The 25,107-nt window shown below is 51.4% G+C and overlaps 1 protein-coding gene across 1 annotated transcript in view; it reads left to right on the forward strand.

Annotated features, from left to right (window-relative positions):
* Nucleotides 1–537: 537 nt before the first annotated feature.
* Nucleotides 538–25,107, forward strand: part of PPP1R37 (protein phosphatase 1 regulatory subunit 37) — a 93,351-nt gene continuing 68,781 nt past the window's right edge. The window contains exon 1 of the mRNA XM_015427271.1: nt 538–1,424. Within this exon, the coding sequence (XP_015282757.1) occupies nt 662–1,424 (763 nt within the window). The 5' untranslated portion in view covers nt 538–661. The remainder of the gene's footprint in view (nt 1,425–25,107) is intronic.

Consider the following 25,107-nt stretch of genomic DNA (forward strand, 5'->3'; position numbering starts at 1 on the left):
TATTGTGGCTCCTTCTTGGTCTCCTTCCATCAGTGGTCTCTATTACCCCCCCCCCCAACCCCCCCCCCAAAAAAAAAATTGGGGTACCCTTAGACAGCCTCCTAAAGAGCAGATCTGCGTTGCCCTTTTGGTCCTGGGAGCCCTGCCCCCCCCCATGCATCCACGCTGGCCTCTTCCCTGCCTTTTGAGGCGCCGTCCCCGCTCTAACCCCCCTTTTTTGGAAACAGCCAGCCCTTGTTGTCCCCTTCTTTCCTACCTGCTAGCTCAAACCCCACAGCCCTCTTGACGTCTCTTTTCTTTCACGAGGGGAGATCTCCGCTCCAGGAGACCCCGGGGGGTGGCTTTTGCCAGGCCCCTTCCGCGCTGAATATTTCCCACACTAAATATTTCTGATCTCCGATCCCAGTAGTTTCCACCCCTCTCCCTGATCCCAAGCGGGGGCTCTGTTTCTGCCTTCCACAGAGACGGAACCCTTTTCTTCCCTCTGCCCCCAAGCTGATACCATTCATGGTCCGCCTCGGGCCCTTCCCTGGCCCGCCGAGAGCCCGGTCAGTTCTCTTTGCCGAGCGACTGAGAGACTTTCTGTTCCTCTCCAGCGTTGGCAGCGGTGGGTGGGTGGGGGGGGTGGATTCCACCCCTCAGTAATGCCTCCGGGGGGTCCATGAGACGGGAAGAAGGTGCTCACCCTTTGACGGACGCCCACCCGACTTGCCCGGCCATGGAGTGCGTGCAAGTGCCCCCGATGCAGCAGCAACAAGGGAAAGCTGCCGAGGGGGACCCTCTCCTGCTGCTGCTGCCTCCCGAGGTGCAGAAGGAGGAGGCTGAGGCAGTGCTGAGGGCTTCTGACCCCTGGGCTGCCTCCCAAGATGACAGCGGCCCAGGCGGGACGGGACTTCGAGACGCTGCGGACTTTTCATCACGTCTCCAAAATCCGGACGGCCTTCGCTCCTCGCCTATCTCTCCCGCTGTAGGGGGCCATCCCGATGGAGGTATGGTGGGCCGTTCTGCTACGACGGAGGGTTTGCAGGAGACTGGTGCTGAAGCCGGAGAGCCCTTGCAGCCAAATGGGAAAGAGACGTCAGGCCTTTCAGTCCAGGAGGATCTGTCGGTTGGTGCGGTGGCCCGTGGAGATGCCTCTTTGGCCACGGAGGCGGATATGACTGCCCGAGAATGCCTTAGGGACGCGGAAAAGTCTCCCCAGCAGAACAGCTGCTTGCAGGAGACATCGGACTCCCCCTCTCAGAACTGCAGCTTAGGCGTGGGCGCGGGAGCCGCTGGAGAATACCTGCGGGACGACCCGTTGGACCAGGCCTCTCCGCCTGTGGAAGACGGGAAGCTCAGACCTGGGGCCAAGCGGGTCACGTTCCCTTCTGACGACGACATCGTGTCGGGGGCTGTGGAGCCCAAAGACCCTTGGAGGCACGGTAAGCAGCGGGCGGCTCTTCTAGAGATCCTTCTGTTCTTGGGAATGAGTCAGGCTGGCCTTAACCCGTTACCTAAATCTATAGCCCGTGAGATTTGGTTTTAGCACCTGACCCTGTTTGCTTGGGTTTGAGTTCAACTTCTTCTTTCTTTTTTTGGGTGGTGGCAGTCAAGGCAACTTATGTTCGTGAAGGCAAAACATCCAATACAGAAACATGATAAAAATATACTCTGGTGGGGAAAAAATGGAATAGCTAAGCCAACAAACAAAGGCTCAATGGCAATGCTCCCTCTTAAGTCTAAGCCATGGATTCCTGTGAGCAAAAGTTCTACTTTGTGAGCCGCTGGCCTTAAAGTTGTGCGCGAGCCATTTGGCTGCTGAGTCAATCAGTTTGCTCTGGAGCCATCCCTTCTTGAGCCAAGACAAAAATGTGCGAGCCGGAGGCTAAACTGTATGCTAGCTCGCACTAATGCAGCTTAGAGGGAGCACTGCTCAAGAGACAGTAGCCACCAGTTTTTTGTTTTATTTATTTATTTTATACCCGGCTCTTCTCCTGATTAGGAGCTGCGGTGGCTCAAGTGGTTAAGATGCTGAACTGCAGGCTGTGGAAGGTCGGTAGTTCAGCAGTTCGAGACCCGAGTGTGCCGCACGACGGCGTGAGTTCCCGTCTCTAGTTCCAGCTCCTGCCAGCCTAGCAGTTCGAAAGCAAGAAACTGCAAGTAGATAAATAGGTACCACTTCGGTGGGAAGGGAACAGCGTTCCGTGCGCCTTGGTGTTTAGTCATGCCGGCCACATGACCACGGAAACGTCTTTGGACAGCGCTGGCTCTTCGGCTTGGAAACGGAGATGAGCACAGCAACCCTAAAGTCGGATTCGACTGGCTTTCGAGCTATTTATTTATTTATTCAACTTTTATCCCGCCCTTCCGCCGAAGCGGCTCACATTAAACATTAATAAAATCAACATAGATAAAACATTAATCCATAAAACAACTTACATAAATACAATAAATATAAGTAAAAGCGGTTCGGTAAATCATTACGACTGGACCTCGACCACATTGCTAACTACTTATACAAAATACATGTCTTAGGAGGTCGGCAGGCTTGGCTGGCATACCGTCGCTCTCACTGGTATGCCCGGCGGAAAAGCTCCGTCTTCACGGCCCTGCGGAATTGCTGGAGATCTCGCCGGGCCTGGACCTCACTAGGGTCGTTCCAATATGCTGGTGCAGCTAGCGAAAGTGCTCTAGACCTAGTTGTTGTCAACCTGGCCTCTTTAGGGCCAGGAAGGGTCAGGCGATGTTGCATCCCAGATCTCAGTGCTCTCTGGGGAACGTACGGGGAAAGGCGGTCCCTCAGGTAGACCGGTCCCTGACCAGCAAGGGAACCTTTACCTTTGACCTTTCTCCTGATTGGGGACCCGAAGAGGCTCATGGCATTCTCCTCTCCTCCATTTTATCCTCGCCACAACCCTGTCAGGTCCGTTAGGCTGAGAAGGTGTGACTAGCAGGGGGTCGTCCGGCGAGCTTCCCTGGCAGACGTGAGGATTCGAACCTGGATTTATTGATCACTCATCCTGCAGAGCTGCTGGCTCTGAGCGATTTACAGTTACTCAAGTTTTCACACGGGACTAACAATGATTCACAGGGTAAGGGAGGACAACATATAATTCTTTAAATCGCACACTTTTTGCGGCTGACGGGGATTTTGTTCAGCTGTAAGCTTCAGGCGTGTTCCGGACGGCATTCGCTTTCGGCTTGGCTGGATGACGTCAGTTCTTCCAGGACTGCTTTGAGTCGTAGCGCCGCACCGCCACCACCTTAACCACTATGCCACACCGGCTCTCAGTTACTGTGCCAGTGCTGAGAAGCGGTGGTAGGAGGGAGGCCCTGGCCACCACCGTGCCTTTCCTGTAGGTCTTCCGGGGCCATTTGGTCGGCCACCGAGTGAAGTCGGATGATGGATTAGACGGGCCACTGGTGTGAGCCGGCGTGGCTGTTCTTATGGCGCTAAGCCTTCTGGAGCCGCTGAAAACTTTGAAAAACAGGAAAGTCTCCTCTTGCCGGTGAGAAAAGTTTTATCAGGAGGCGATCTGGTGGTTCCCCCTTGGGGTGGAGAGTTCTGTAACAGGGCCTTGTAGAGAACACCCTGCTCTTTACCCTCCGGGAGAGCCTTCAATCAAGGGAACAGGGCCTCTCTATCTGATTTAAGAGGACAGGGGAACGCATTCTGGGAAGTGCTCTCTAAGGTCCCGAAGGCCCAGTTTGAAAGCATTACGTTTAGGTTCGGCGGGATCGCTCGGGTCTTTTTACTGCCTCTACTCCTATGCGCTTGGGCAGACCGACCGTGTAGCAGGTGACTCGATATCTCCATACCAGGGGGAAATTTGTTCCCCTGATTTCTCTGTCCCCGGCCGCCGCCAAAATCACAAGAGCAGTTAAAAACGTCGACGTTCCGAAGCTTAACGTCGAACGACCGAAACGATCCGTGCCGAAGGACTCGGCCACACGCTTTTTAACCAGGGAAGGAGAACTTAAAAGTTTCCTGCTTCTCGTTCGGGGAACTCTTTGCAGCCCAAAGAAGGGATTGTTAATACTTGTTTCCCAGTGAGCATGAGACATGGGAAGAAGTAAGCAACCTTCAGACTTTTATTTCTCCTTTCTGGGCCGGAACCCTGCTACAGAGAAGGATTCCCAAGAATATTTTCCTCTTTGCATTTTCCTTCCTGGAGGCTTTTAAATCTAAGCACGGCTTCCATCTGGCTGGGTAGTTTCAGGCGGATAGCTGCGTTAGTCTGCAGTAGAAGTGGAAGTTCAAGTCCAGTAGCACCTTATCAAACAAAGGGAGCTCTGTCTCTCAACATTTATTTATTTATTTCAATTTCTTCGCCACCCTTCCCTGCTTACGCAGGGCCCAGGGCAGTTTATGGCAATGTGAAATTCCGTGTGCCTCGGCGTTTAGTCATGCCGGCCACATGACCACAGAAACGTCTTCGGACAGCGCCGGCTCTTCGGCTTGGAAACGGAGACGAGCACCGCAACCCTACAGTCGGACTTGACTGGCTTTCGAGCCAGGGAGACCTTGACCTTTACAGATTTTAAAAAACCAGTTAAAGCTACAAAAATTCCGTGCAAAAACATTCAGCCATAAGTATTTGAACACTTTAACAAGACATTGTTGAGCATTCGGATTTTCATGAGGGGGAGGGGAGGGTGCCGGGCAGATTTAGAAGAACCGTCGCTGGCCTCAGTCGAAGGCCTGGCGGAACACCTCTGCCTTGCGTGCCCGGTGGAACTTTAATAGATCAGGCAGGACGCAGATGTCATCGGGCCAAGTTCCACCAGGCCGGGGCCAGGGCTGAGATTCTTTGGGGCTGGGAATCACCAGGAGATTTTGGTGCCCCATACCCTGGAAATCTTGTTGGCTTTAAGGTGCCGCTGCACCCAAGCCTCCTTCTTCATCTCGCCAAATTCGTTTCCCTTCCTTCGCAGCAATTTTGCTTTGGTTCCTCTTCCCCTCTCCTTCCCGTTTTTTTTTTGGGGGGGGGGCACTGCCTTCTCTTCTTCACTGGCCGAAACGGTCACATCCAGAACTGTAGAAGAAGAAGAAGAGATTGGATTTATACCCCGCCCTTCACTACCCAAAGGTGTCTCAGAGCGGCTCACAAACTCCTTTCCCTCCCCCTCCCCACAACAGACAGCCTGTGAGCAGTGTTCCCTCTAAGCTGAGTTAGTGTGAGCTAGCTCACAGTTTTTTAGCCTCCGGCTCACACCTTTTTGTCTGAGCGCAGGAGGGATGGGCTCCAGAGCAAACTGATTTATGCCGTAGCCGAATTACCTGCTCACAACTTTAATGCCGGTCGCTCACAAAGTAGAATTTTTGCTCACAAGACTCGATAGCTTAGAGGGAACATTGCCTGTGAGGGAGGCGGGGCTGAGAGAGCTCTTGACAGGAACTGCTCTTTATCGAGAACAGCTCTTATCAGAACTACAGCTTGCCCAAGGTCATCCAGCCAGGTGCAAGTGGAGGAGTGGGGAATCAAACCCAGCTCTCCCAGATTAGAGTCTGCGCACTTAACACACTACACCAAACTGGCTCTCTAAACCTGCACGGCCCCAAACGCTGAGACAAAAATTCAGGGAATTTCCTTCATTGTCGCAGCTCTGCCGTCACATGCCTGGGGTGCTTTTCAGACAAGCGTCTCATTCATTCTCGCAAGCGCACGGAGGTAGGACTGCTGATTTTTATTGTGGAAGAACTGAGCGGAAGAGACTGACCTGGCCCAAGCCATTCAGTGGCTGTCTCTGGGCAACTGCTGGAAGCTAGTGCAATCCCTAACATGGGAGAACCGGGTTTGATTTCCCAGTCCTCCACATGCAGCTGTTGGTGTGACCTTGGCTCTTCTCTCAGAGCTGTTCTCTCATGGGTGCCTGTTGTGGGGCGGGGAGGGGAAGGGAAAGGAGATTGTAAACCGCTCTGAGGCTCCTTCAGGTAGCGAAAGGCGAGGTATAAATCCAATCTCTTCTTCTCTTCTTCTGCCAGTCCATGCCAGTTTGGCCAACGTTTTTGTAACTCGGTATAAGGTGTAGCATTCCCTTAACTGATAACTGAAAAGCCTACAGTATCTCATTAATTTTAAGGAGAGCAGGGTGTCAGCTGAATACCTCTCCATAGTTGTGCCAACCGGTGGAAAGCCAGTGTGGTATGGTGTGGTTAGAGTGTTAGACTAGGATCCGGGAGACTCCAGGTTCGAATCCCCACTCTGCCGTGAAAGCTTGTGAGAAACATAGAGCTGGAAGGGATCTCAGTGGTCATCTAGTCCAACCCCTTGCAGAATGCCAGAAATTCTCCCGCTCTATGCCCAGAGGAACGCAAAAAGCTTCCAGGATTCCTGCGCCAATTTGGCCTGGAGGAAAATTGCTTCCTAACCCCAAATCCTCCTCCTTTGGAGGTTTTCAAACAGAGGCTGGATGGCCATCCGACAGCAATGCTGATTCCGTGAACTTAGGCAGTTCGTGAGAGGGAGGGCAGGGAGGGTTGCCTCAGTGCTTAATTCTTGTGGCCCTTTCTGACGGGCCCAGGGAAATGCTGATTGGGGGGGTCAGGAAGCACTTTTTTCCATGCTGGTTTGGCCAGGGAGGTTTTTTTGTCATCTTCTGCATGTAAAACAGTGGTCCCTGGGAGCGTGGAGGGTGCAGTATTTGTGAATTTCCTGCCTTGTGCAGGGGGTTGGACTAGATGACCCCGGAGTTCCCTTCCAACTCTACGATTGGCCTTACCCTGGGCATGGACGAAAGGGCCGCGAGATCCAAGCACCGTCTCGTCCTTTCCTGCCCTCCCTCTCACGATCTGCCGAAATTCAGAGCAAGTCACAGGATCAGCATTTGCCGTCAGACGGCCGTCTAGCCTCTGCTTACAGACCTCCCAAGAAGGAGAGCCCCCCACCTCCCGTGGAAGCCTGTCCCGCTGAGGAACTGCTCTAACTTCCAGGAAGTTCTTCCTAAAGTTGGGTGACTTTCAGCCAGTCGCACACTCTCGGCCTAAACTGCCTAGCAGGGTTGTTGTGAGGGAGTAATACGGAGGAGCGGGAGAATGATGTGATTCACTTTCGGTTCCCTTTGGGGGGGGGGGGACCATGTATAAATGGAAGCAAATAATAAGGAATTCACCTCTGTTTAGTATTTCTGCGCCGGCTGGAACGGTCCTGGACACCTGATTGATAGGAATGTTATGCCGGTGGTATGGGACTTCTCACTCGCCTGACGCATATCCCATCGCACTGATAATTTCCCCGTTTTCACTCTCTGGCGTCTGGAAAACCTCATCCCAAGATTCCTCATCGCCACCAACCGGCTATTTAGGACGACGCGTACTGAGTGTTTTGCAGGGTTCGGCATTGCAAAACATGATATGACAAGCGCGCCTTGCCGACAGGCACGCCGTGCAAACAGTTTAGAATCCCGGGGCATTCTTCATCTGTTGATTTGGAAGTGTCGTCCTCCTCGGATTACCGTGTTTTGCTTCCGGGACACTCGATCCAAATACGTTTTCCCCCTTTCTGATGAGACACAGACGTCTCTGTATCTCTGGTTGGCCGAGGCAGCGCCGGAAGTTGGCGGGTTTGCATGTGACGTTTTGCAGAGACGTGTTAATTCCCCGCCGCTTGATCGAGATGTTAGCAGCAGGGCCTTTCCCTCAGAACAGAGGCATAAGGGCTGGCCGGGCCCAGCCGGTAGTTTGAAGACTTGTGTGGTTTTCAGGTCTGTGTCCTCTGGCAAACGAGGGCGTCATCCGTTTTGAACGACCTCGTTGGGCACGGCGGAATACAGTCTGGGAGACATCCTGTGTCAGTTCAGAATTCTGGCCCCCCGCATACAGGTTTGGGATGGGGGAGGCACTTTCCGCCAGGCGACGAGCTAGGCTGCCGAAAGCTTTCACGGCCGGAGTTCATCAGCTGTTGCTGATTTTCCGGGCTGTGTGGCCGTGGTCTTGGCATTGTGGGACCTGACGTTTCGCCAGCGGCTGTGACTGGCATCCTCAGAGGTATAACACAGAAAGATGGAGTGCTCTCTGTGTCAAGGTGAGAAGAGAAAATGGTAGGCAGGTAATTTATAGCTACAATTTCGACAGGAAAGAAGAGCGTTTAAAAATAAATAGGGCATGGTTTCCTATCCTGTAAAACACAAAAGGCTCTACATCTGACAATAGCACTACAGATAAGATTCGAACCTCCTCAGGAAATTATCCGTATGCAAAAGAACCTCCTCAGGAAAGCTCCTCCATTAGCATGTTCACAGCCTGGGGAACTCCTACAAGATAATGACTCCGCCCTACCCCACCTTCCTGAGCAGATATAAATGACCTGCCTACCGTTTTTCTTCTCACAATGACACAGAGAGCACTCCGTCTTTCTGTGTCATACCTCTGAGGATGCCAGTCACAGCTGCTGGCGAAACGTCAGGTCCTTCAGTGCCAGGACCACGGCCACGCAGCCTGGAAAATCTGCAACGGCTGATGAGCTAGGCGTTTGTCACTCCTTGAGACGGGGCTCCCTCGTTTTGCTGGGCCAGTGTCTGGGGTTGCCAGCTCTGGGTTGGGAAACGCCTGGAGATTTGGGGGGTTGAGCCTGGGGAGACAAGGGTTTGGGGTGGAGCAGGACCTCAGTGGAGTACAATGCCGTAGGATCCACCCTCCAAAGCAGCCATTTTCTCCCAGGGGAGCTGATCTCTGCCGTCTGGAGGTCAGGTCTAATTCCGGGAGATCTCTGGGCCATTACTGGAGGTTGGCAACCATCCCACTGGCTCTCAAATTGTTGTTCATCCCTGGCTTCGGAGGAGGCTAAGGATACAGCAGCTGGCTGCTAGCAGTGTTCCCTGTAAGCTGAGTTAGTGTGAGCCAGCTCACAGTTTCCTTAGCCTCCGGCTCACACACTCTTGCCTCCGCTCAGGAAGGACGGCTCCAGAGCCAGTTGATTGATGCAGCAGCCAAATCGCTCGCTCGCAACGTTAGTGCCAGAAGCTCACAAAGTAGAATTCTTGCTCACAAGACTCCACAGCTGAGAGGGAGCATCGGCTGCTAGCGCATATCCTGCCTGAGTCCTCCGAGTAGAGCGGTGCCTGGGTCACCGTGTCCGAGGAACTCTGTACTAGACTGCCACTTTGCCCCGTTGCGACCCCCTGCATTGGAAGGAGACGTTACGTGCGCACGAATATCCTGTACCCACAAGGGCGCTTTGTCAGTTTGCGGCGTGTATTCTTTCACACGTACCGAGCCGCTCCCCCACTGGACGTGAACGGGGGAAGCCCTCTCGAACAAGAACCCTCCTGTGTGCGTCAGGAGTTCCTCGGAACTTCGAAATCAGGGAGCGTGTGCGTTTTACAAAGCCTCCACATTTTGTGTCTATCTGTCCTCCATTACCGACGGCCGTGCAGTTTAGCGGAGCCGTTTCACGCATAAAAGCAGGGGTTGATTCGGTCAAAGGGAGCTGGAGCCGCCCGGGGTCTTAATTTCACGTTCAGCCCCAAAACGCTTTTCTAAATGGGATTACAGAAACGCCGCGTGGCATGTCGTGTTTGCTGTCAGCTCTTTGCGCACGCCGCGGAGGCATTTCGGAGCACCTTGCTAGGAATTCTTGACACGTCCTGCTCAGTGCAGGCGTTAGGGGTTGAGCCTCGCCTGAGGATTCTCGCGCCGCCTTGTCGAAAGCCGGAGGAGTTTTCTTTGCACACGAGGGGGGGGGGTAGCTGAGCATGGTGTGCACAGAGTTCACGTTGAAAACTTTCTCCCACATCCCTCCCCCTTCTTACATAACTCAGGCGCTGCTGCTGTTAATATTTCAGTCCATGCTAGTTTTAGCTTCTGTGGCGGTTTTGTGTTTATTTCACGTTTCAAAGGGCGTAAAAATAATCGGCAGGATTTCTCCAGCTGAAGTCGTGTTAACCTTGCAAAGGAGCGTACAGCAGTCGATAGCCCACAAAGTTCTTACTTTAACCTGTTTCCCCACTCTTAGGTGTGCCGGTCGTTTGTCAATTTATTTCATTGTTTAGAACGTTTTTCTCTGTCCCGCCTCTCTAGGAAATCTGCTTGAAGTAGAGTTTGTCCACATCCTAAAAGAAACAAAGAGCTCTCCGCCCTCTTTCTCTTCTAATTACAAAAGATTTTTCTGCCTGATCGCCTGGAGGGCAAACCTTATTCGCCACAGGTGAGCAAGTGCGTGGAGACACACAGCTCACGTTTGCACAATTTTGTCTAGATAAGTCTCAGAGGGAGCTTTATCTCGAGGGCACAGATATGTCACGTAGAAGTGTTCCCTCTAAGCTGAGTGAGTGTGAGCCAGCTCACGGCTTTTTAGCCTCCGGCTCGCACATTTTTGTCTTAGCTCAGGAAGGACGGCTCAAGAGCAGTGTTCCCTCTAAGCTGAGTGAGTGTGAGCCAGCTCACGGCTTTTTAGCCTCCGGCTCGCACATTTTTGTCTTAGCTCAGGAAGGATGGCTCCAGAGCAAACTAATTTACGCAGCAGCCAAATTGCTCGCCCGCAACTGTCATGCCGGTAGCTCACAAAGTAGAATTTTTGCTCACAAGACTCCACAGCTTAGAGGGAGCTTTGCTCACGTAGCTATCTCTGGGACCCTGCGGCTACTGCCTTTTAACATTTACTGTCTCGCGCATTCCGTCTGCCATAAATACCAATAAAACCACATGGCTTCTTGTCCAGGGGGTTTAGAGTTTGTTGGGGGGGGGAGGACAAGGAGTAGTATGGCGAATACACAGGCAGGAGTGGAGGTTAAGCAGAAGACCATGGGAGATCCGGGAGAAGCGAAGGTGATGGCATCGCTTGGCACTAGCGTTTCAGCGATGGCAGCCGTCCAGTCATTTGCTTGCTGGGTGGGGGGAAGTGATGGATTCCTTGGGTGAAATGGACAAGCCCCCCCCCCCCGGACAGTCTCCCCACAAGTCTCCCCTTTCCTGCTGCTCTCACGGTTCCCCTACAGCAGCCAGAAAGCCTCATCGCACTCTCAAAAGGTAGTCTAATATAGGGCCTTTGTAGTGAACCAGCCCCCAGTTCAGATCTTATTTATTTATTTATTTTTCGTATTTGTATCCCGCCCATCCCGTGAACGGGCTCAGGGCGGGTCACATCATCTCAAATAATACGGCGAGGTTCAAAACACGATAAAACGTTTACGTGATAAACATTTAAAATCAGTCGTTATCGCTGCTGGTGAAAATTCCGACCCATTCGTACTGATGGATATGGCCAGTTGCTGGCAGGTGGGTGGCCGGTAGGTAGGAGATGGCAACCTCAGGGGGGGCCATATGCGGACGACCCGCTGTCTCAACCGAAAACCTGGCGGAACAGCTCTGTCTTGCAGGCCCTGCAGAACTGAGCAGGGGTCATTTCCTGCAGGAGCGCTCAGGAGCGGAGCTCCGGCAGTAAAGGGCCATGGGGCGGGCACATGCAACAAGCCCCGCCCCCTGCTCCCAGCAGCCCTCAGTCAGAGCAAGAAGCAGCCAGGTAAGCTGCAGAGCCCCCCCCCAGCCCCCTGGTCCAAAACAGTCCAGTGGCACCTTTAAGACCAAGTTTTATTCAGGTACAAGCTCTCCCTCCTCTGTGAGGACAGATCTGCACGTCCCCCCCCCCCCAATAGGTAGCAATCCAAAACAGTCCAGTGGCACCTTTAAGGCCAAGTTTTGTTCAGGTACAAGCTCTCCCTCCTCTGTGAACAATCCAAAACAGTCCAGTGGCACCTGAGCGGTGGGTGTTGCCTTCTGACACACTTCCAGTTATGTCGGGGTGTGGCATATGCAAATAAGTTATGCTAATGAGCTCCTGCACCTCTTTTTCTACGAAATGACCCCTGGAACTGAGTAAGATCCTGCAGGGCCCTGATCTCGACGGGGAGCTTGTTCCAGCAGGTGGGGGCCAGGGCAAAGAAGGCCCTGGCCCTGGTCGAGGCTAGACAGACGTCTTTTGGGCCAGGGACCACCAGGAGATGTTGATTCCTAGAGCGTAAAGCTCTTCGAGGCATGTATGGGAAGAGGCGTTCCTGTAGATATGTAGGTCCCAGGCCTCCGATATTTTGGTCCCAGGCCTCAGTTATTAACCTCAGAAGAGCCCCGCTGCTCATATATCCACCGTTGGTGGAAATTTCCCACTATAAAGAGATTCTGGGGAAATTTTTAAAGTTCAGATTAAGCGTATGATGGATATACAGTACTAATGCGCCCTGAAGTGGTCCTTTTAAGCTCATGGGAAGATCCAGAGATCCCAACTCTTGAGACTCGATTTTAACTTTACTTCCAGCAGCCGAAGTCTTGATCGCAACCAAATGGAAGAACAAAGAAATAACGACAGTGGAATGAGAAACTTTGGGGCTACTTTATGATGGGGGAAAAATCCAGACTAATTATTGACTATGGAGAACCCAGCTCTTATCAATTCAAAATTTTAGAACAATGGCTTCTCTTTCTATGATTCTATAAGAGAAACGACATGGACTCAGCAATTCCAACCCACTACAGTTTTCTAGCAGTATTTTGGCCCTATATCTATTGCATCGCCTACAGTGTCAACACCTGGTCTGCCCGCCAGCCGATATAGGAAAGCAGATAGTAACAAACACGTGGAGAGTTTTATTTCTTTTATTGTTTAACCTGTGAAATTGTTAGTTGCAACATTAATGCATAAGCTTCCTGTTTTATGTAACATACTCACACATTAGTTAACACGTTATGAACTTGTTTCGAATGATCCTGGAAGACGTCAAAATAAAAATGTTTTAAAAAAGGAAGAGCCCTGCTGGATCGGACCAGCAGTCCATCTGGTCCAGCATCCTGCCTCACGCAGTGGCCAGTTTGTTCCTCTGGAAGTCCAACAACAGGGCAGAGAGGCCGAGGCCTTCATAAGAACATCAGAAGAGCCCTGCTGGATTAGACCAGTAGTCCATCTAGTCCAGCATCCTGTCTCACACAGGGGCCAACCAGTTGCTCTGGAGGGCCAACCACAGGGCAGAGAGGCCGAGGCCTTCATAAGAAGATCAGAAGAGCCCTGCTGGATCAGGCCAGTGAGGGTCCATCTAGTCCAGCATCCTGTCTCACACAGTGGCCAACCAGTTCCTCTGAAGGGCCAACAATAGGGCATAGAGGCCGAGGCCTTCCTCTAACAAGAACATAAGAAGAGCCCTGCTGGATCAGACCAGTGAGGGTCCATCTAGTCCAGCATCCTGTCTCACACAGTGGCCAACCAGTTCCTCTGAAGGGCCAACCACAGGGCACAGAGGCCGAGGCCTTCATAAGAACCTAAGAAGAGCCCTGCTGGATCAGACCAGTGGTCCATATAGTCCAGCATCCCATCTCACACAGTGGCCAACCAGTTCCTCTGGAGGGCCAGCAACAGGGCAGAGAGGCCGAGGCCTTCCTCAGAACACAGTGGCCAACAAGTTCCTCTGAAGGACCAACCACGGGGCACAGAGGTCCTCCCCTGATGTTGCCTCCTGGAAGAACTGAGATTCAGAGGTTGACTGCCTCTGAATGAGGGGGTTCCCTTCAGCCACCATCGCCAATAGGCAGTGATGGACCTCTCCTCGAACTGCCAAACGACAGGCCCTTCCGGTCTATAGCTCAGCGTCTTAACTTCTGAGCCACTGGGGCTATTGACTCATTACAACACCCTGTATGAGCATTAACAGCGCCAGTTAACAGAAGGAATGCTTTGGGGTAATCCTGTACAATAGAAGATATCCTGATCTTAGTGTTCTGGTGGCAGGGTGATAATGGGGGGGGGGGGGGTTTGCCCTGCCCGCAAAGTTAACTGGCAGCCTTGGGCTGGCTACCGGGAAGCCACACGCAGAAGTAAGCCCCCCCCTCCCCCTCTCTGTGGAAGGAAGAGGAACAAAGAAACAGAGAGAATCAGCACGGCTTTTGCAAAGGGAAGTCACAGCAAGCAATCAAAATGTGGATTCCGCTGCCAGAGGATGTAGTGGTGGCCACAGGCATCGAGGATTTTAAAAGGGGATTCGAGAGGTTCATAGAAGAGATGGCCCAGGCTAACCCGATCTCGTCAGCTCTTGGAAGTGAAGCAAGGTCGGCTGAGGGTTAGCCCTTGGATGCTGTGTTCCCTCTAAGCTTGAGTTGGTGTGAGCCAGCTCACAGTTTTTTAGCCTCCTGCTCACACGTTTTTGTCTTCGCTCAAGAAGGTGGGCTCCTAATTTATGGAGCAGCCAAATGGCTCGCTCACAACTTTAATGCCAGCACACTCACAAAGTAGAATTTTTGCTCACAAGACTCCACAGCTTAGAGGGAGCCTTGCTTGGATGGGAGATGGCCGAGGTAGTCCTGGGTTGGCCGGCAGAGGCAGGCAATAGCTGACCACCTCTCAGCACCCCTGGACTTGAAAACCGTAAGGGGTTTCCATCAGTTGGTTGCAATCTGACGGCACTTCCCACCAATGTCCCCTCTAAGCTGTGGAGTCTTGTGAGCAAAAATTCTTCTTTCTGAGCGACTGGCATTAAAGTTGTGAGCGAGCCATTTGGCTACTGCATAAATTAGTTTGCTCTGGAGCCATCCCTTCCTGAGCCAAGACAAAAATGTGTGAACTGGAGGCTAAAAAACTGTGAGCTAGCTCACACTAACTCAGCTTAGAGGACTGTGTGAGACGGGATGCTGGACTAGATGGACCCCTGGGTCTGATCCAGCAGGGCTCTTCTGATGTTCTTATCAGGGGAAGGCCTCCGCCTCTGTGCCCTATTGTTGACCTTCCAGTGGAACTGGTTGAGGCCACTGTGTGAGACGGGATGCTGGACTAGATGGACCCCTGGGTCTGATCCAGCAGGGCTCTTCTGATGTTCTTATGAAGGCCTCGGCCTCTGTGCCCTGTTGTTGGCTGTCCAGAGGAACTGGTTGGCATCTGTGTGAGACATGATGCTGGACGAGATGGACCCCTGGTCTGACCCAGCAGGGCTCTTCTGATGTCCTTATCAGGGGAAGGCCTCGGCCTCTGTGCCCTGTTGTTGGCTGTCCAGAGGAACTGGTTGGCATCTGTGTGAGACATGATGCTGGACGAGATGGACCCCTGGTCTGACCCAGCAGGGCTCTTCTGATGTCCTTATCAGGGGAAGGCCTCGGCCTCTGTGCCCTGTTGTTGGACCTCTGGAGGAACTGGTTTGGCCACTGTTCTGAGACAGGATGCTGGACTGGATGGACCCCTGGTCTGATCCAGCAGGGCTGTTCTTATGAAGGCCTGTTGTTGGCTGTCCAGAGGAACTGGTTGGCATCTGCGTGAGACAGGATGCTGGACTAGATGGACCCTCACTGGTCTGATCTAGCAGGGCTCTTCTTGTGTTCTTGTCAAGGGAAGGCCTCGGCCTCAACGCTCTCTTGTTGGCCCTCCAGAGGGACTGCTTGGCCACTTTGTGAGACAGGATGCTGGACTAGACAGACCACTGGTCTGATCCAGCAGGGCCCTTCTTAGGCTTTTACATGTTCACATGACCTCGCATTACCAGAAAAATCTTCTGCTCATATTTCCTCACCTTCTGTTTGCTTTTAATTTGGGGTTCCATGCTTTTTTTCTTGTTGTTCAGTCGCACAGTCGAGTCCGACTCTTCGCGACCCCATGAACCAGCTCCCGCCAGGCCTTCCGGTCTTCCGCTGTCCTCTGAAGTTTGCTCAATTTCATGTTCGTTGCATCTATGACACTGTCTAACCATCTCATCCTTTGCCGTCCCCGTCTTCTTTGACCTTCAATCTTTCCCAGCATCAGGGTCTTCTCCAGTGAGTGCTCCCTTCTCATTGGGTGGCCAAAGTATTTGGGCTTCAGTTTCATTATCTGGCCTTCCAGGGAACAGTCAGGGCTGATTTCTTTTAGGATTGACTGATTTGATCTCCTTGCAGTCCAAGGGACTCTCAAGAGTCTTCTCCAGCACCATAGTTCAAAAGAATCTCTTCTTCTGCGCTCGGCCTTCCTTATAGTCCAACTCTCGCAGCCATACATGACTACTGGGAATACCAGTAGGCATACTTAAAACACAGACCTGGACGGTCGGAGCAATAAAAGCCTCGTGCTTTTAATGACTTCATCTGAGTTTTCAAGTGTATCCAGAAATCCCTGAATCGGCCTTACTTTTTAGTCTGCAAGTGCAGCTTGGGTTAGCTGCGGCTTCCGTGTGCGGGCGAGGCCTTGTGTGGGCCTACCTGTGCCGTTATCGCATTGGGGGCGTGGCTCTCCCGTGTCCGCCCTATTCTTTGTTTTGGACTGCTAGACTGCAGCACTTGAGGGGGGGGGGGGGGGGGGAATCGTAACAGAGACAAATTGTATTTTCCTTCCCAAAATAGCCGATGTTTATTTTCTTCAGTTTCAGAAGTCGCCTCTTGGAAGCTGTCTCTCTCTCTCGCTGCGTCTGCTTCCTTTATCCAGGCATTCCAGCAAGCCAATGTATGCTTCTGTACATCTCTATAAACGCCGTCCTTTCTTTGGCCAGTTGTGACTCTGGTGTGTTTCATCCGTGCATTTTTTTGGCTCCCGTTTTCCTCCACGCCCGTCAGGTCCCGTTACCAGAATAATCACTCCTTGCCCCTAAGGAGAGCCAGTTTGGTGCAGTGGTTAGGAGCGCGGACTCTAATCTGGGAGAACCGGGTTTGATTCCCCACTCCTCCACACGCGGCTGCTGGTGTGACCTTGGGTCAGTCACAAGTTCTCTCATATACAAATTCCACTAGTAGAAAACACCGTCAAAGATTGCCAAAACACTATATTAAACAATTATAAAGTTGGTGGTGTCACAATAACAACAATTATGCATACTGTAACTATATTAAGGATAAGATACTTCCTCCTTTGAAGATAAGACATAAAGTCCATGTATTCAGTGTAACTTGATAACTTGATAGGAGGAGTCCACATAGTCCAACCTTATAATTGTCCAATATAGTGTTTTGGCAATCTTTGATGGTGTTTTCTACTAGTGGAATTTGTATATTTGGGAATCTTGTGACACTAGTCTTTTTCCCTTGTTGTTTGGATAAGTTCTCTCAGAGCTTTTCTCTCAAGGGTAGTTTCTGTCAAGAACTCTCTCAGCCCCACCTACCTCGCAGGGTGTCTGTTGTGGGGAGGGGAAGGGAAAAGAGATGGTAAGCCGCTCTGAGACTCCTTTGGGTAGTGAAGGGCGGGGTATAAATCCAATAGTCTCTCTTTTCTTTTCTTGTTACTTAATTTCTAAACCCCAGATCCATGCAGGCCAATAGACTTGCGCTGTGCTAAATGATTCACAGAGTTATTTAGAAAAAATTATTGGGGACAGTGGTCTATACTACTGTGTATAGCTTGCAGGAAGTAGGATCCTACTGTGGAATTTTTGCATCATTTAATGGGTCGTGTTCATGCTCGCGCTTTGCTTCAGTTCTGGTTTTTTTAAAGACTTCAGGTTGCTTCCGCAGCTCCAATCCTATCGGACTGACTCTCTGTCTATAATCCGCCTGGAATCCAAGGCGGACTAGAAATAATTGAAGTAGAAAGATAATAAATAAGAACAAGGAAGGAAATTTGAGGGGGGGGGGAAGGCACCCACATATAAAGCTGATAGGGGTAATTTCGTAGAAAAAGATGTGCAGGAGCTCATTAGCATAACTCATTAGCATAACTTATTTGCATAGGCCACACCCCCTGACATCACCGGAAGTGTGTCAGAAGGCAACACCCACCGCTCAGGCCGCCACTGGACTGTTTTGGATTGCTAGCTATTGGGGGGGTGGGGAACGTGCAGATCTGTCCTGACAGAGGAGGGAGAGCTTGTACCTGAATAAAACCTGGTCTTAAAGGTGCCACTGGACTGTTTTGGACCGGGGGGGGGGGGGCCCTCTGCAATGTACCTGGCTGCTTCTTGCTCTGACTGATTCCAGCTCCTGCCAACCTAGCAGTTTGAAAGCAAGAAATTGCAAGTAGATAAACAGGCACCACTTTGGTGGGAAGGGGTTCCGTGCGCCTCGGTGTTTAGGCATGCGGGCCACATGACCACGAAAATGTCTTCGGACAGCGCTGGCTCTTCGGCTTTGAAACGGAGATGAGCACCGCAACCCTAGAATCGGACTCGACTGGCTTTCGAGCAAGGGAACCTTTACCTTTACTAGAGAGTGTTACTGAGCCACCGAGCTGTATTATTTATGGCTCCTTCACACCTTATGCGGGTGCAGACCAATGTTCCCTCTAAGCTGTGGAGTCTTGTGAGCAAAAATTCAACTTTGTGAGCTGCTGGCATGAAAGTTGTGAGCGAGCGATTTGGCCGCTGCATCAATCAGTTTGCTCCGGAGCCCTCCTGTCTGAGCGAAGACAAACGTGTGTGAGCCGGAGGCTAAAAAACTGTTGAGCTGGCTCACACTAACTCGGCTTAGAGGGAACAGTGGCGCAGACCCATATTTGCCATCCGCGCCTCCCATCTTGCCCTCTTCTCCCCTGGCATCGTGACCTACCCGCGGGAGAGTCGCCACCCACTCTCCGGTTCCGGAGCCCTGATCTGAGAATCATTAATCTTGGCTTTTTAAACGCGCTTTAAATAGATCGACTGGAAGATGTCCGTGCCGTTTCACAAACGCCTCGTTTGCTAAGCAGGAACGAGACATCCCAGGGCAGCCTTGCCTTTTGCATATAGTTGGGTTTTTGCATAGGAATGGCACAGGCTAGAAACTGTTGAGCACGTACTCTTACATTGTAAATTGTTAAATGACATTCGAGTGGAATTTATAGAAGCCCCCCCTTAGGTTGGTAGCAGGCCAGCCGGATAGAATCTAGGTACATTATCTCCTTGCTTCACGAGATCCAGAGATCATTGAACTGACCGCCAAGTTTCTTCATGGTTTTATAAAACGGAAGAATGACCCTGATCAGATTAATGAGTCTTAATTCATAATTTTAAAAAACTCAATTTTAAGTTTAGAATTCAAATTTATGCTACGATTCAGGCATTTTTGTATGGCCAGATCTATCTTGTGACAACTTGAGTTATGTTATAGGCCTGATATAGCCTTGGAATGGTTTTATCACGATTGTCTATTTTATAATGTCTATTGGATTGTATTAATAATGGGAATTGCTTCTAATATTGTATGCCAATAAAGGTATTTGACTTGACTTGAATGGCGCAGGCTTGCCATCGCCGACTTATGATCCTACCGTTCACGATCATTTTCCCTCTGCCCGAGACTTGTCTATACCTGCCTGCTGTGGCCCCAGTTAATGCGTCTGTGAAAGCCTACCCCATGGTCAATCAGATAGCCTTTAAGGTGCTCGGAGACTCCAGTGAGGGAAAACATCTGTCTGGAAGCCCTCCGTCTCCACTGATGATAAATTCATGAGGCTGACAACAGAAACTGCTTGTCTCCTTCCCCCACCCACATGCTTGCTTTGAAGGGTTCGGGGGTACTGTGGTGTGATGTTCCATGTTCGGCAGTGGGAAACTCCACGGGTTCAAATCCCCGCACGGCCCTGCATCTAATTTTGTGATGTCGGGCCACTCACTCTTCCGTTACTGTTTTTTACGGTTGGTTGGGATGAAAATCCGACGGATTGTTTACTTGGGTAGATCGTTGGGGGCGTGGTTCCGGACTACTGTGTGTAGCTGTCTGACTCCCATCGCATCAACGAAGCACACACTTATGGAAAAGGTTTTACTTTATTTGAAGCAATAGGTGCATAACAGAATCACTGTTCAGAATGAGGCAAAAGCATGGAACTCAATCGATTATAGTAAATTCAAAAAGCCGAGGCCCAATTGCAGGGTTTCCCGCGCGCGCCATTGAGCCTGGGAAGCAACGCTCCTAAGTAATCATAGCATATTTGCTTCTCATGGATAACACCATGAGATCACCCAAGCTACTACTCGCCAGCAACCACCTGCGGCCTTGAGAGATACGGACGTTCCTGCAACTAGGCAATTAAGCGCTTCAACAGGCATACATGGGAAAGTGAAAGTAGACAAGCGCATACGTAGAGGACCGATAAGAGCATACCTATAGAATAGAAAAACACATTGGCAGCTTGCTGACAGTAGCTTGCTCTGGGTTGGATCCTGTTGTGGAGACCAAGCCCTGTGAGGAAAGGCTGAGGGACCTGGGAACGTTCAGTCTGGAGAAGAGGAGGTTGAGGTGGGGGACATGACGGCTCTCTTGAAGTCTTTGAAGGGCTGTCCCTTAGACGAGGGCAGGGAGCTGTTCCTGTGGGCAGCAGAGGAGAGGACTCGCGATCATGGGTTTGAATTAAGGGCAGGAGGGTACCGGCTGGATATTAGGCAAAACTTTTCTACAGTCAAGAGTTGTTCAGCAGTGGGATCAGGTGCCTAGGGAGGTGGCAAGCTCCCCCTCCCTGGCAGTCTTTAAGCAGCGGCTGGACAAACACCTGTTAGGGATGCTCTAGGCCAGGGGTGGCCAAACTGAGGCTCGGGAGCCACATGCGGCTCTTTCACACATATTGTGTGGCTCCCGGCAGGGCGGCTGGGGAAACAAAGGGGAGGCGTCCTTTTTCTCCCTCTCTCCCTCCCTGCCTCCCTCCTTCCCATCTATTTGCTTTCTTTGTTTCTCTTTCTCCCTTTTTCTTTCCACCTCTTTCATGCTCTTCTCCCACCTCTCTCTTTTTCTTTCTCAGACAAATAAATATAATTAGCAAACAAATAAATATCATTGGACAAATACCTATCGTCGGGGTCATTTTGTAGAAAAAAAGAGGTGCAGGAGCTCATTAGCATGACTCATTTGCATATGCCACACCCCCTGGCATCGGCCGGAAGCGTGTCAGAAGGCAACACCCACCGCTCAGGCTCCCCTGGACTGTTTGGGATTGCTAGCTATTGGGAGGGGGGGGGGACGTGCAGATCTCTCCTCGCAGAGGAGGGAGAGCTTGTACCTGAATAAAACTTGGTCTTAAAGGTGCCACTGGACTGTTTTGGGCTGGGAGGCTGGGGGGGGGGCTCTGCAACTTACCTGGCTGCTTCTTGCTCTGACTGAGGGCTGCTGGGAGCAGGGGGTGGGGCTTGTTGCGTGTGCCCGCCCCCGGGGCTCTTTACTGCCGGAGCTCCGCTCCTGTGCGCTCCTACAGGAAATGACCCCCGAATATCATGATCGATATCTGTTTTTACCCCTTTTGTTTTTATTTTTGGCAGTCTCACTTAATTGTTAATAGAAAAGCAACTTTGCATATTTTAAAATAAAGACGTGTGTGTAATATCTGCCCATGTTTTGCGGCTCTTAAACATCTGACCTCTATCCTATGTGGCTCTTACGCTGGAGCAAGTTTGGCCACCCCCGATCCTGCATTGAGCAGAGGGTTGGACTACATGGCCTCTATGGCCCCTTAGAACTCTGGGATTCTCTGATTCTCTGATCCTATGAACTTTGCATCTTTTAACGTGTCTTGCTAACCTGTCGACTTGGCTTCAGTTTTGTTTTGTGAACTTCCGGTTGGTTTCCCACTTGAATCCTGTTAAGTTTTTTTTAACCACACGTCCCGTCCTGCCGATCGTATCGACTCACTCTGTGTAATCCCCCTTGGGTCCCAGAGAGGAAGGCGGACCGGAAGGAACGTAAACGAAATACCTAAATAGAAAATAATTTGTCCGGCACAACCCAGCTTAGGTGAGATGTTTTCATCCGTCCGTCTCAACGCCTGTGTTCTTCACGCGCTCCTTAAGGAGACGCAGAGTTCTATCCAGGTGTCTCCCACAAAGTCTCCTGACCTCAGACAATCTCTGTGCCCCTGGGTGTAACTTTGCCCCTGCAGGTATTTTTGCCGTTGCCAAGACCTGATCGGTAGAGAGTCGCCCACCGTGCCGCCCTTCAGCGGAAGCCGAGAGGCCAAACCTTTTGTTAACCAGGGTCCACGATTTGTCTCAGAAGCTGCTCTGGTTATGGAGAAACAGAACGAACCGATACTCCGAAACTGCGATTTCCCGCCAGCTGTCGGCTTCGGTAGTTTGCATGGCCATGTAACAAGGGAAGATAAGGTGACCTTTGTAGAAACTCACTTCGAACTGGTTGGACTGGTTACCAAGCATTTTCATTGTATTACCTAATGCAGTGGTGGCGAACCTATGGCAGGGGTGCCAGAGGCGGCACTCGGAGCCCTCTCTGCGGGCACGCGTGCCATCGCCCCAGCCAGGCCCAGACCATTATTAAAGTGTCGAATTCTCTGCCAAATAATTTTAAGTAAGTGAAAGCATTTGGGATTGCTTTCCTTACTTTGTTTGGATCATCTTAAGTTAATGTGTGAGTGGTTTTTTCTCAAGTAAAACCTCAGTATTCAGGTTAAATTGCCGTGTTGGCACTTTGCGATAAATAAGTGGGTTTTGGGTCGCAGTTTGGGCACGCGGTCTCTAAAAGGTTCGCCATCCCTGACCTAATGGCTCGCAGCCGGCACGTAGTTTCTCTGCGGGTTTTAAAAAAAATAACCCAGAGGAACGACAAGTTTTGCCTTAGAAAAAGTTCCTGGTCCTCATGAGGCTAATTCATTTCCGGCGTAACCAATAACTGGTATCGCTTGGTGCCTCGGGATAAGCTACGGAAGTCCCTGGCTTGAATCTTAACCTCTGCTATGAACTTCAGTGGGCGTCAATCCTCTGCTACCCTCAGTTCTTCATCTGCACTATTATTATATGTCACATTATTGACCTACCTCATGGAGGAGGGAGGAGGAGATTGGATTTATAACCCACCCGTCACTCAGCATCTCAGAGCGGCTGACAAACTCCTTTCCCTTCCCCTCCCCACAACAGACACCCTGTGAGGCAGGTGGGGCTGAAAGAGCTCTTTCGAGGACTGCTCTCTTTCAAGGACAGCTCTTGTCAGAACTATGGCTTAAGAACATAAGAACATAAGAGACGCCAATGTTGGATCAGGCCAAAGGCCCATCCAGCCCAACACTCTGTATCCCACAGTGGCCAAAAATACCAGGTGCCATCGGGAGGTCCACCAGTGAGTCCAGGACATTAGAAGCCCTCCCACTGTTGACCCCCCCCCCCCAAGCACCAAGAAGACAGAGCATCACTTGCCCCAGAGTCCCTATCTATACCTTGTGGCTAATAGCCACTGATGGACCTCTGCTCCATATGCTTATCTCATTCCCTTTTGAAGCCGTCCATGCTTGCCCAAGGTCATCTGGCAGCTGCAAGTGGAGGAGTGAGGAATCAAACCCGGTTCTCCCAGATTAGAGTCCGCGCACTTAACCACGACACCAAACTGTTGTAAGGGCTGTTGTAAGGGTTACAGCGAGAGAGCAACGTTCTTTGAACCCTTGCTGTGAGAACTGCCGAGCATTAGATCCGCAACCTGCCTCGTCGTTACGTTCAGTATTTGTACTGCGCTTTCACATGTTACCACTTCACAGTTGCGCTGCAGTCCTTACAACAAACCTGTATAGTAGGCCGGTAGTAAAGAGTAACCGCTCTCCTCACCAATGCTCCCCCTAAGCTGCGGAGTCTTGTGAGCAAAAATTCTACTTTGTGAGCTACTGGCCTTAAAGTTGTGAGCGAGCCATTTGGCTGCTGCATGAATTAGTTTGCTCTGGAGCCCTCCCTTCCTGAGCGGAGACAAAAATGTGTGAACCAGAGGCTAAAAAACTGTGAGCTAGCTCACACTAACTCAGCTTAGAGGGAACACTGCTCCTCACACTGCAGCTGCTGCCTCAGCCGGTCAGTAGGGGCTGTGGTCTGATATATTTTAAGGCTGCAGGCACCTGTGGAATTCTGACACCGGATGGTGGCCGCGACTGCAAAATGGCTGCCCCCAGAGGCGGAGCCAACCACAAAATGTCAGGGAGCGAGGTCACGCGTAACTCTTAATAGTAACTGTTTGTCATTTCAGGCAGAAGCTCTATTCAACAGCCTTTTAAGATGAACATTATTGTTTAAAAGTATGTTCTTGCATACGCACAGCCACAATATACCCCACTGAAGTTCCTCCATTGTCTCTCCAGCCTCCACCCCCACAGGCCCACAGCTAACGCAGGGCCCACGGGGCTCAGCCCTCCTAGTGTTTCTTCCGGGCCCCCTCCCTCCTGGGTTGGCCCCAAAAATTGAATTAACGTAATTAACTTTGATTTAGTTAGCCGCACCCCCCCCCCCGGCCCCTCACCCCAAATCCCTATCTACAGGGCTGCAAAATCTGCAGGAATTTCCCACCTGGGGTTGGCAACCCTACCAACAAACCAAACGCAGGCTTCTGTCCCAACAAATGCTTGGTACCCTCCTCTTCCTGCGGTCTCGGCTACAGTACAAGAAAACAAGCGGTTTCCCGGGGTGGGGTGGGGGGCGCGTTTTGGCTCGGTCGTGTCGATCCAGCCCGGTCGAATCTTGAAATCTTTAGCCAAGGCAGGCACGATATTCTCTCCCACCCCCGCGTGGGCCTCGAATCCAGAACCACAGGAGGCTGCGGCTCCGGCAGCAGCCTAATTTTTGTTAATGAGTAGCGAGGCCTTGTTTCGAGGGCTCTCTCTCTCTCTCTCTCTCCGCTGACCGCCCGGCTCTCCTGTTTTCTAAGCATCGATCTAAACACTCACAGTTTTGTTAACTGTACTTGGCAGGAGCCACAGCCGTTGCCTTTCCAGTGTGTGTGTGTGGGGGGGGAGGCGGGGGCGGCTGCCCTCAAAGCCTCAGCTGAGTCATGTCTGGTCACGACAGTTAATGTTTTCCCCAGGACGCCTTGTGTAAGCGAGCCATCTCCCGACCGGCTCAGCCTGGAGGACCTGCTGAGTTGGTAGGCTCGCCGAACAAATTTTGAAACCTCCTTTTTTTTGTTCTTATTTTAGAAAGCAGGTTATGCCTGCATTGGGAACCAGGAAGGTGTGGGTCGCCTGCTACCGGCGTAGCCCCGATTCAGCTCAGCAGCCGATCGTGTTTACTGCACAGCGGTGTTTTCCAGCCTGTGGGCTGGGACCCCAAAAGTGGGTCCCAACCCGCAGGGCTCCTCGATGCCCGCGGCTTGCCCTTTCCGTGGCTGTCTCTTCCAGTGTTCCCTCTAAGCTGTGGAGTCTTGTGAGCAAAAATTCTCTGGAGCCCTCCTTCCTGAGCGGAGACAAAAATCTGTGAGCCAGAGGCTAAAAAACTGTGAGCTGGCTCACACTAACTCAGCTTAGAGGGAACACTGGTCTCTTCTATTTTGGAAACCGAGATCTGACCCTAGAAACGGGGTCTTGCCTGTCATACATC

This window comes from Gekko japonicus, unplaced genomic scaffold (assembly GCF_001447785.1).
Source record: "Gekko japonicus isolate JY-2015 unplaced genomic scaffold, Gekko_japonicus_V1.1 scaffold1389, whole genome shotgun sequence".
Classification (NCBI taxonomy): Eukaryota; Metazoa; Chordata; class Lepidosauria; order Squamata; family Gekkonidae; genus Gekko; species Gekko japonicus.